Source organism: Cicer arietinum, chromosome 7, assembly GCF_000331145.2.
Source record: "Cicer arietinum cultivar CDC Frontier isolate Library 1 chromosome 7, Cicar.CDCFrontier_v2.0, whole genome shotgun sequence".
Lineage (NCBI taxonomy): Eukaryota > Viridiplantae > Streptophyta > Magnoliopsida > Fabales > Fabaceae > Cicer > Cicer arietinum.
In genome coordinates, this window is record NC_021166.2 from 9,311,118 (window position 1) to 9,322,453 (window position 11,336).

At 28.5% G+C, this 11,336-nt stretch overlaps 1 protein-coding gene and 1 non-coding gene across 2 annotated transcripts; both read left to right on the top strand.

Moving 5' to 3' along the window:
• Positions 1-6,991: 6,991 nt before the first annotated feature.
• Positions 6,992-9,655, top strand: LOC101493463 (serine/threonine/tyrosine-protein kinase HT1-like). Its single transcript, XM_004508806.4, has 3 exons — positions 6,992-7,583; positions 8,541-8,996; positions 9,329-9,655. Exons 1-3 carry the CDS (start codon positions 7,218-7,220, stop codon positions 9,575-9,577), a joined length of 1,071 nt encoding a protein of 356 aa, XP_004508863.1. The 5' UTR covers positions 6,992-7,217; the 3' UTR covers positions 9,578-9,655.
• Positions 9,656-11,214: 1,559 nt separating this feature from the next.
• On the top strand, positions 11,215-11,294 carry TRNAL-UAG (transfer RNA leucine (anticodon UAG)). The gene has a single exon. It is a non-coding gene; the product is annotated as a tRNA-Leu (tRNA).
• Positions 11,295-11,336: the final 42 nt, after the last annotated feature.

The window sequence follows — 11,336 nt, forward strand, 5'->3', positions numbered from 1 at the left end:
TCTCTTTATTATTTTCTCTTTTTATTTTCTCTCTCTCTCTCTCTCTCTCTCTCTCTCTCTCTCTCTCTCTCTCTCTCTCTCTCTCTCTCTCTCTCTCTCTATTTTCTTACTTTCTTACTTTCTTAATGCTATGAAGAAATGCATTCAAAATAACATTGAGCCCCCTGAATTTTTAACTGTATAGACACACTTTAGTACACAATACACTTGCAAGATGTTGGAAGGATATTGAAGATAGAGAATTTTGGTTTACTTTAGATTTATTATTTTATTGATTTGAACTTTCTTTGTACAAATATCGTCTAACACATCACAAGGTTATGTTCGAATTACTACTAATCACTGACTACAAGGTCTGCAAATCCACCTATCTCTCTCGTTCCATTCCAACGGGAATCAAGAGATAGAGCAAATATGAAGTATAACCATTGTGAAAAAGGTGCTAGGAAACAAATGGTTTAAGAATTAGGTATGTTACTGATTGGCATGATATTATTGATGGTCCTGCCTCCTGTGTATGGGAATCAAAAACAAGTTTTACCGGAGCAATAATTGATAGCATCATTCACCTTTATTCTAACTTTCAAAGTTTGCTCAAATAACACTAATGCCCCAATACTCAATATAGCCATGAATCATAGATTTTCCATTAAATCATACCTTCATTTCCATTTACGCAAACAGAACATGTATAATATACCTATTCAAATAAGAGCTTCTCTTCCCACCCGAAAGTCACTTATGAAATACACATATGTAAAAGACGTTGATTTTGAATGTTTGAGTATGAATGAGATAGTGGACTCTTACAACATGCGGACCCTACTTTTCTCTCTCTATATCTCTCTACATTTTGTTTTCTCTTTCATGATTCTCTATCCATCATAAATATCATACTCTCCTATTTTATCACAAAATTTGCCTAAAGTTACTCTACCTTTAAAAAGTCAAAGGTAGAGAATTCAAATCCGAAAAAGAGATATAGTCTAAGTCTACATGTCAAACATGGAAGTGATCAAACCTTATTCATATCAACAAGCTTAAAGTTAAGGTACGACAACATCCATAAAATTTAAACAAAAATGGGAGAAAAATGAACACGAGAATAAGTTAGCGAACAAAATAATTTGTCATTTTAAATTTTTTGTATATTTCGCCTACTTAAATTCTCTCGACTTAGATTTGTTAAATAAAATATCTAAAATAAATGAATCTGGTCATATGATTGAATTTTATGCTTTACTTGAGATGGAGAAGAGGTAGGGAGGGTTTATGATGTTTATCAATGAGGGAAAGAATTTGAATATTTTATAAAAAATATCCTCTAAAACTTTGTTTTTCTAGTTCTATAAATTTGGGAGTTTATCATTGCTTTCAAGTAACGTAAGGGATTATCTTATCTAATGGAATGGACTCTAGCCCAAAAACATTATGACACGAGGACGAATGGGCCATGGCCTAATACCTAACGGGTCTAGTATCTCTACATCAACATGAGGGGATTCTACCATGTACTCCACAATTGTACCTGTCATCTTAAGACATATGAAAAGACAATTTTACAATTTTAACCATTTATAATAAGTTTTAAAATTGATAGTTTTGAAAGTTTCAAATTTTTGAAATAAGAATTACATTTCAAAAATTTGAAAAGTTTATAAATCTGGAAAGCTTCGAAAGTTTTCAAATATGGAAAGTTTCGAAATTTTCCTATTTTGAAAGTTTTGAGTTGTTTGAAAGTTTCAAAAATTCTGCAATTTTCTATTTAGGAAGTTTCGAGTTGTTCGAAAGTTTCAAAAATTCTGAAAATTGTTAGTTCAAAACTTTCGAAATAGGAAATTCAAAAATTTTCTAAACTTTCAAACAATTCAAAACAGGAAAAGTTAGAAACTTTTCATATTTGAAAACTTTCAAGCTTTCCAGATTTAGAAATTTTATAAACTTTTCATATTTGAAAACTTTCGAAACTTTTCTAATTTTTGAAATGCAATCCTTATATCGAAAATTTAAAACTTCTAAAAGTTTCGAAAATTTGAAACATCCGAAACTATCAATTTTAAAACTTATTATAAATGATTAAAAGGATAAAATTATTTTTGCATGTGTGTTGGGGTGGCATGTACAACTATGAGGTGCATGATAAAATCCTCTCAACATAATTCTATGTAGGCGCAACACAACCTAACGCATCCTCTTGATCCGATCGCCATCATCTAATCAACATCACATGGTCAATTGTAAATCTTGTCGCAGATATTGCAACAGTCTTACTCTTACTTCTCACCTCATGCGGAGCTTGGTAGAGAGACATAGGTGGCAACGACCACTCCAATGTCCCTAACAATTTAAAAACTAAAATAAAAATAACTTATAAATTAATTACAAAAGATACAAATTATAAAATACACTACATTTTTAAACTTCAATTTTTTTCATGTGTTTTGAGTTTCGTCTAGAAATATTAAAATCAAACTAACGAAATGATAAAAAAAAAAGTGAGATCAATTAAACTGATTTTTTTTCCTCCTGTGTTCGAGTTCAATCTGAATCGAATCAAGTAAAATCAATCTATGTTGTTTTGAGCATGATTTTATTTCATTTAAAATCGATTACCGATATCTGAATATAATCATTAGACTATATCAGCAATATTATCTTAAATTTTTATATCTAAGCATTTTTTAATCATTTACATATTATTTTTCTTATTATAGTTTAAAAAGTGTTTACGTAATTATTTTAGTAATATAAAAAATCTAGCGTTTGAAAAAGAAAATTTTATATTTTAAAAATAAATATGTTAATTTTTATAAATATCATTCTGATTGGATTGAATTGAACCAAATCAAATTACTATTAGTTAGTTTGAATTTAGTTTTGTGATAAAAATTATAAAAACTCAATTAAACTAATTATCTTTTTTATTTTGACAAACTCTCTCCTTATTTGGGACATTTTAGAAAAGAGGCATGGGTTTGGAAGTTTTTAAGAAAAATTCCAAACCTTCACCTAGTGATTATTTTTTATTCCTTTGACTCAAGAGTGAGTTACTGTCCCTTCTAAACAAAGTGGGGACTACTATAACCAAATAACCGGAACTGAATTACTTATATTGATGGTAGTGGGAATACGGGATAAATATATTATATACAGAGGAAAAACTAAAATACTGTTATCCTTCTAAGAGAAATGAAACTAACTGAAACTAACGATTTAATGGTTTACAAATTACAATTATTCAATAATTACCATTCCTCCAAGTTGGAAATTTGTAGACTGATCAGTGCTACTTTTCTCATTCCCAATATCAATTCAAATGTATACATCCAAAACAACCATTAAATTTATGTGGTTCAGATGCCATCATGCCAATCTAAACATGCATTTTCTTTAAACATGCGAAGACTTGAAGTAGTGAGGGGAAGCACACCCTAGTAGATTAAAGAACACTTATGTCCTGTATGAGCAAATTTTGAGGTACGAATTAAACTATGTCATGTTTAATAATATAATTATACTCTCTTAAATAGTATTTTGTTTATAATTTATTTATGAGAGGTTGTACCACAATATTCGTTAGTTCATGAGGCTTGTCGCCCAATATTAACAAATAGTACATAATTACATTATATAGGCTAAATTACATTCGTGGTCCTTTAACTTAATTTCAGGTAACGTTTTAGTCCTTTATTCTTTTTTTTTTTTCGATTTAGTCCTTTATTCCTAAAAACAGCAAATAAAGTATGAAAATATGAGTTTATTTGAAGATTTGCGTTACGAATTTGATGAAATTTGTATTATATTGAATAATATAATTAATTTTATGAGTTTTGATTGAATTTTTGTATAAAAAATGATATCATTGTTGAAATTTTAAAACATAAAATATCAAATTGTCACTTAAAATTAAAATAAAGGACCAAGTCAGAAAAAAAAATAAATAAATAAATAAATGAATGTAATTTAATCCATTATATATTAAAATTCGCCATCCATATTATCCACCGCAAATTTCTTCAGATGACATAGCTAAAAAAATCTACTATATATTGTCAATTCCAAGGAAAAGTGGAACAGAAAGTTAGATTTTGGTTTAAGGTAACTAAGTGGGATTTATATAAATAAGTTAAAATATTTCCTGTTCTCACCTTAGCAGTGTGGGACTTGGTGTATAAAACTATTGAAATATTTTAAAATATTCGACATACTACACCTCTCTGACATATGAGCTGTGATCTACAATTTTATATCTGAAAAGCAATTTGCTTATGAAATTGCAAATTATTAGAGGGAAGAAACAAAATCAACGACATCAATTACTAGTTTGTCCATCACAATATTAATAAGAAGAATTCAAAATAGACTGTTAGATAAGGAATCATTGCCGACAACACGTTACTGTGAAACTGTGAGTATTGTCCTAATTATGAAGAGATTATTCTAGGTTACAAAAGTTGTACACATCACCATGCATTAGCACTCTTAGCTTCCACTGATATAAATTTATAAAAGAAATTAAAGAACTAAATGGATAATTGCATCAAAAGTGAGTAAAAATAGTTGAAAAGGATAAAGGAATAGAAACTACTTATATATTATCGATAAATAGAGAGCCAAGTTAACCGAGGAGATAGATATATATGAATTGAAGGAATTAATTAGACGTGTGAAGTGCTAAGGTTGCCGGGCTATGAAGGACGCGTCAAGTATCAATTGCGGTACCCCTCAGCCATGCACACATGGGGTACCTATATCACGTGATGGTGATTCTATGTACTTAGGACACTTCCTCTCTATTTTGGCACAATTTAATAAAAGAAAATGACTTATTTGTAGTTAATATGTTAAAATACTTGTAAAACATTATTAGAATTCTTCTTAGCAAACATTTTATAAAAATTGTCGATTTTGTATTTCGTTGTACAATCATAACTACTATCATGAATTAATTACATAATTAATAGTTTATATTTATTGTCGATATAAAATAATTTATATATTGAGAATGTATAATCGTTAATTTAATAATAATAGAAACACAAATTTAGTGAAACTTTACTCTCTGTTTTTTGGAATTAAATTTAAAGTAAAGGAAAGTTAAAATAAGAAAAATCTTATAATTTATTTAACATTTATATAGAGATTTACCTTATTTTGATTAAATAATATTGGCAGGCATCGAATTTGCGTGGATCCATTATTTTCATTCAATAATATTGAATTTGCGTGGATCAAATGAAGCCTTAACTTTTAGCATTTGGGAATAAAAGGTTAGCATTAATGAAAAGGTTGTGATGGGAAAGAAAGGAAGGAAGGAAATGAGTAAGAGAGGGCCGTATACGGAAGAGGACCGTTAGTTGGTTTACAACTCCAACTCCAAAGACAGCTAAAATAATGGGCCACAATTAGTGTGACGAAACTACCCCTACCTGGTGGCAACTAATTATTATAGCGTCTTGTGTGGAAGTAGATAACAATAATTGGGTTGCCAGATCTTCAAGCATAAATCATTGGTCTTGAAGTTCCCTGTCAGGGGCACACCTGATGATGGTCAAAGTTAAGACACATCAGACAACGTTTCTGGTTCTGAGTTTTTCTCTCTTTACGATTGGGATACTTTGAGCCAACACCCCCCCTCGACCCCCCCTCTCACATACTACAAATATCCACTCGTCTAGTCTACTATCACTGCAATCACCACAAAAAGATTATTGGAATAATTTAATGTTACTTACCTAAGTATAACTGTTACTCTTTCCTACCTTCAATTATTAATAAAGAGAAACACTCTTATTGTATCAAGGGTCTAAACAAAATTAAATTTAAAAATATATCTTGAAAATAATAGTGCATTCAATACCCTAAAAATATATTTTGAAAATAATAGTATATTCAATATCATAATAATAAGATGAAAAATCAAATAATATTATATTTAGATTACGAATTAAAATATTGTATCACGATAAAATAAAATAAAATGAAAAAAAATAAAATTTATATAAAAGTTATTTATTTTAAGTAAATAAAAAATAGAAAGATTATTCTAATCAAAAAGTGATTCTAAAGAATCCTCTTTGATAGATGACAAAAAAAAAAGTGAAAAAATTAAAGACGATTATTGAGTGAAGATATATAATCAACAATTCAACATACATTAAATAAGTGTATTAATAAAATAATTATTAATATTTTAAAATAAAAATAATAATAGTATCAAATAACAAAAAGTGATAAATAATATAAAATAAAACATTCTAGATGTATCCCTTAATATAAAATGGAGTGAGTATCAATATCACATTGTCAATAATATTATTTATTCAAAATAATAAAAGATTAAATATATTTTTTAATCTCTATCAATTTCCTTCATTAAAATTTAATCCTTATAATAATTTATTTATATTACTTTTTTACTATTTATAATAAAAATTGAGTGCTTTTAGTCTATACCAAAAACAAAAATATATAGTTTTGTAAAAGATAAAGATGGAAACAATGTTTATATGGAATTATCTTATTTACACTATAGATTTTTTATTTTATTTAAATGTAATACAAAAAAAAATTCCTTCTATTTAAGTTATCTCTCTTTTAAAATGTTTACAAAATTATCTTTTAAAACATTTACAAAATTAATATTTATTTACTTTTAACATATTTACAAAATCATACTCTAAAAACATTGCATGTCATTAAAAATGTTGACTGATAATTCATGTAGAATTATTTTTAATAATTTTAGTATTCATGTATTTTAGAATTATAAATATTTTAGAATATAAAAGATAAATTTGTAAATATTTTAAAAAGATAAAGAAGTTAAATAAAATATATAAAAAATATTGAACCCACAGTAAGTAAATAAAATAAGAAAGAGTAAGATAAGGGTCATGATCAAGTAGACCCGGTTTGTCTCCTCAGAAGTATATCTTAGCACGTTGAGTACGTAGATAGTACTGTCAGTGTTGTTACAAAGAGGTGTCAAGAGCCAGCTCTTTGCAATTTTTCTCTTTCACTAACTTTAGAATAAGACCATTCATGCGATTTCATTCTTTATGTGCTTAATTTACTATCACACAGTTACAAAATTAGAGAATGAAATGTTTTGCATTTTGATTGAGTCTAGAAGTTTCCATGCAAATGGTTCATATTTCTTTTATTTAAATATTTAGCCTATAGTTTTGAAAATTTGATAAGATTTAAAATTTTGAATGATGAAGAAAAACTTGTATTGGTTGAAAGAAATTTCAAACAATGTGAGGTCAGGTAGAAGGCTTTCACTAGGAGAATACAAACGAGCAGTGTCATGGTCTAAGTATTTAGTATCTTCTGGAGCTGCCATAAAGGGAAATGAAGAAGAAGATTGGAATGCTGATTTGTCTCAGTTATTTATTGGATCCAAGTTTGCTTCTGGGAGACATAGCAGGATCTACAGAGGTATTTATAAGAATATGGATGTTGCTATTAAGCTTGTTAGTCAACCTGAGGAGGATGAGGAATTGGCTGTTTTGCTTGAGAAACAGTTTACTTCTGAGGTTGCTTTGTTGTTTCGTTTGCGCCATCCAAATATTATTGCTGTAAGCTCTGTTTCTTCAAAATCATTTTTCTATTTCTATATATATTATTCGTTTTATTCAACCTTTTTTAATGGTTCTATGGTACCAAGGTCCCTCGTTTATTTATTTTTATATGTAGTATTTAAGTTAATACTATTAAGTGATAATATCAAATGTATATATCTAATGTGCAATTTGTTGGTGTAAAGTGTGTGTGAGTTAGTAAGTTTTGACTAAAAAAAAGTGTGTATCTAAGGCTTCAATCCCTAGATCTTTTTGGATATGTTCCTGTTAAGGTAACCTTGCTACTTTGCTAGGCACTATGAAATTTCTTGGATGGAGTATTAAAAATACGAATCAATTGTCGGCAAAAAGATTTTGAAGGTTAATTTATCACATTTGTTTTGTTGCTACTCTTTTGTTGGAAAAGGAAGCAAGAAATGTGTTGTTTTTATAATGTTAAAATTGCCACATGTTCTTACTGAATTTCAATTTTCTTATGTTGCTATTTCAACTGTTTGTCCCTGAGCAAAATAATCAAAATTCATCTTTGATTAGGCTATCCCTCTCATGCATAATCAACAATTGTGATTTTTTGTTTGTTGTGGATATTGTTCGTGATTTTCTAGGGTAGTATTGTAATCTGAACTATAGTATTTAAATACAATTGTAGTATCTAAATTTTTATCTTGAATCATAATAGAAATGATTGATCAAACTACGGGATCAAACATTATGTGTTCTTTCTTGTGCGTTTTCGTATTTTTATTTGTTTGAAATTGGGTTGTTCTAATAGAAAGATAGGTATTTTAGTAGTTGAATTCATTCTCTTCCAACGTTGATGAAATGCTATGCAGTTAATGTTGAAATTAAAGTTGTTCTTTTAAAGAGAACATAATATAATGTTTTATTTGTTGAGTTTGCAACTGCTAAATAATAAAGCATTATTAGTTGTTAACATTGTATTGATGATTGTAGTTTGTTGGAGCTTGCAAGAAACCACCAGTGTTCTGTATAATCGTTGAATATTTATCTGGAGGGTCATTGAGAAAATACCTACAACAACAAGGACCACATTCAGTTCCTCTCACACTGGTTTTGGAATTAGCCCTTGACATTGCAAGGGGAATGCAATATCTTCATTCTAAGGGAATACTTCATAGAGATCTCAAATCAGAAAATCTGTTGTTGGATGAAGATATGTGTGTAAAAGTGGCAGATTTTGGTATATCGTGCTTAGAATCGCAATGCGGCAGTGCGAAAGGATTCACCGGGACTTACCGATGGATGGCTCCCGAAATGATCAAAGAAAAGCGCCATACAAAGAAAGTAGATGTTTATAGTTTTGCCATAGTTCTATGGGAGCTAATAACAGGACTCATACCATTTGAGAACATGACACCAGAACAAGCAGCATATGCAGTAACTCACAAGGTATTGTTATTGCATACCTCCAAATTTACTTATTATGACTAATATGCCTTTGATCTCGACTATTGATGAAGATCAGACAATTGAGATTTTGAGTTTTTGATTTGTCGAAGTCGCAATGTAAACCATATAATCTTCATCTATCAACTTTAATCAATTGGCTGCAATTTTAGTTATATTAGGCCTTCCACTTTTTTATAGGCAGATGTTAGTAGTTAACTTGTAAGACATCTCATTATTTAGTTTGAAATTATAGTAGTAGACTTCTTTGATATAGTACAAACATTTTTTGTGTGCATTTCTTCTGAAAACTGAATTTTGCAAAATTTGTGCAGAATGCAAGACCTCCATTACCATCTGATTGTCCATTGGCATTTAGTCATCTCATCAAGAGGTGTTGGTCAAGCAATCCAAATAAAAGGCCACATTTTGATGAGATAGTCTCAATTTTGGAGAGATATACTGAATCACTTGAACAGGATCCAGAATTTTTCTCTACTTACAAACCAAGTCCAAGTAATGTACTTGTGAAATGCTTACCAAAATGTAATGCTGGCAATAAGTCCACATCTTTCAAATCTTAGGATTCTCTTTTCAATAACCTGACCATAATTGTTATACTATAATCCCAAGAAGGGTTAATATGGTGCTATTTGAATTAACTTCTAGCTTACTAAGCCTTTTTAATTATAAGAAAATTAGAGTTCTTCACATACCAAAAAGTCCTTATAAAGAGCACTTTTTAAAGTTCTTATAGGTGTTTATGGAAAAATTAATGTATGCAACAAGTTAATGCTTATAAAACTCATATAGTTAAACAATAAATTATTTTAATGTTTTTAATAAATGATATTTATGAAATTTATTCAAATTCACCTTATATCTTGTAATAAATTGAATCTTTCATAATGCTACTAGTTTCTTTCGGTTCTATTTCTTTAAAAAAAACTTCTAAATAAAGTTACACTTTCTAATAATAGAAATAAATAAAAAATGCAAAATCATGGCTACTAGAACCAAAACTCTTGTATAAAGTCAAGATATCTGATTGAAGTTACACTTTTCTATTTAATCTGAGGTGTTATTTAGAATTCGGTACTCAATATATGTATAATCAGAAGATTGGCACAAAGCTCTCAATTAGAGAGAACTTCAAAAACAAATTTATAGTATACCTTTAAAAATTGCATTGTTTTTATAGTATATCTTGTCAGATGAATCTGCACTTGTCGTCTACTCCACAGACTCTATCAGACATCACCGCCAAATGTTAGAATTTTGTATTTTGATATTAGAATTTGATAATTTCAAATATCCAATTTTTAAATTCGAATAGATTCTCCAAAAATATTAATCTATCATAGTGCTACTTTTAGGTTTTAGATCATTGATGTGAATTCAAGTTCAATATTTATTTTGTTGCTGAATTCAAAATCGCTCATTACTTTATAATTGGTATCATCATTACTTAGAGGTGTATAGGAAATTCTTCAATTTCATCAACTTTGTCGCTTTTAATCTCATCACTTCAAGGTGTATAGGAAATTCTTCAATTTCATAATGTGAAGAAAATATTCTTCGTTGATCTATTATATCAATTGGTATTATTTGTTTCTTTCAAACTTTTAAACAACCTCTTTCCTTAAAAAAAAATATTAACTTCAATTGTTTCACAAATCCTTTTTTTTTGGAGAAAATAGCTGTTGTTTAGTACGGCATATATTTTTAACGGATACAAGCAAAAACTAATGTGGCATATATTCATAAAACGTTGTCACGTAATTCTTTATATTTTCCGTATCGTACTAATTATTATTTGTCTTTCGATTAAAAGAAAAAAAATCTTACAGAGATAGTAATTATAGATTATATTCAGAGAAAATAAATTTCGTTTATTTGGGGAAAATTTTATTATTATTTAAACATACAATAATTTACTTACTAACTGATCATTTTTTTTCTATCAAAATAAATTTATTATTAACCACTTTTAAAAAATCAAATATGTCATGACAACACATAAACATAATTATGAAAATATGGAAAATTATTAGTGATAATAATTCTCCCAGGAAAAGAAAAACAGTGAGAATAATTTTCACGGGAAGGAATAAATAAAATGGTTAAATCATAAATGTACGTAGACTAAAAAGTTGATAGGTTTAACTTTAGTGAAACAAAAACCCGATATATATTTAAAGGCGGAAGATTTAAACATGAAGACAGTTTGGCCGAGTGGTCTAAGGCGCCAGATTTAGGCTCTGGTCCGAAAGGGCGTGGGTTCAAATCCCACAGCTGTCAATATTTTTGGAAAATAAATAATATAATATATTATTTTATTTG

Coding starts and splice junctions, on each gene's coding strand:
- LOC101493463 (XM_004508806.4), top strand. CDS start 7,218: ATGATGAAGAAAAACTTGTATTGGTTGAAAGAAATTTCAAACAATGTG. Junction 7,584..8,540: donor GCCATCCAAATATTATTGCT/GTAAGCTCTGTT, acceptor TGATGATTGTAG/TTTGTTGGAGCTTGCAAGAA. Junction 8,997..9,328: donor CATATGCAGTAACTCACAAG/GTATTGTTATTG, acceptor AAATTTGTGCAG/AATGCAAGACCTCCATTACC.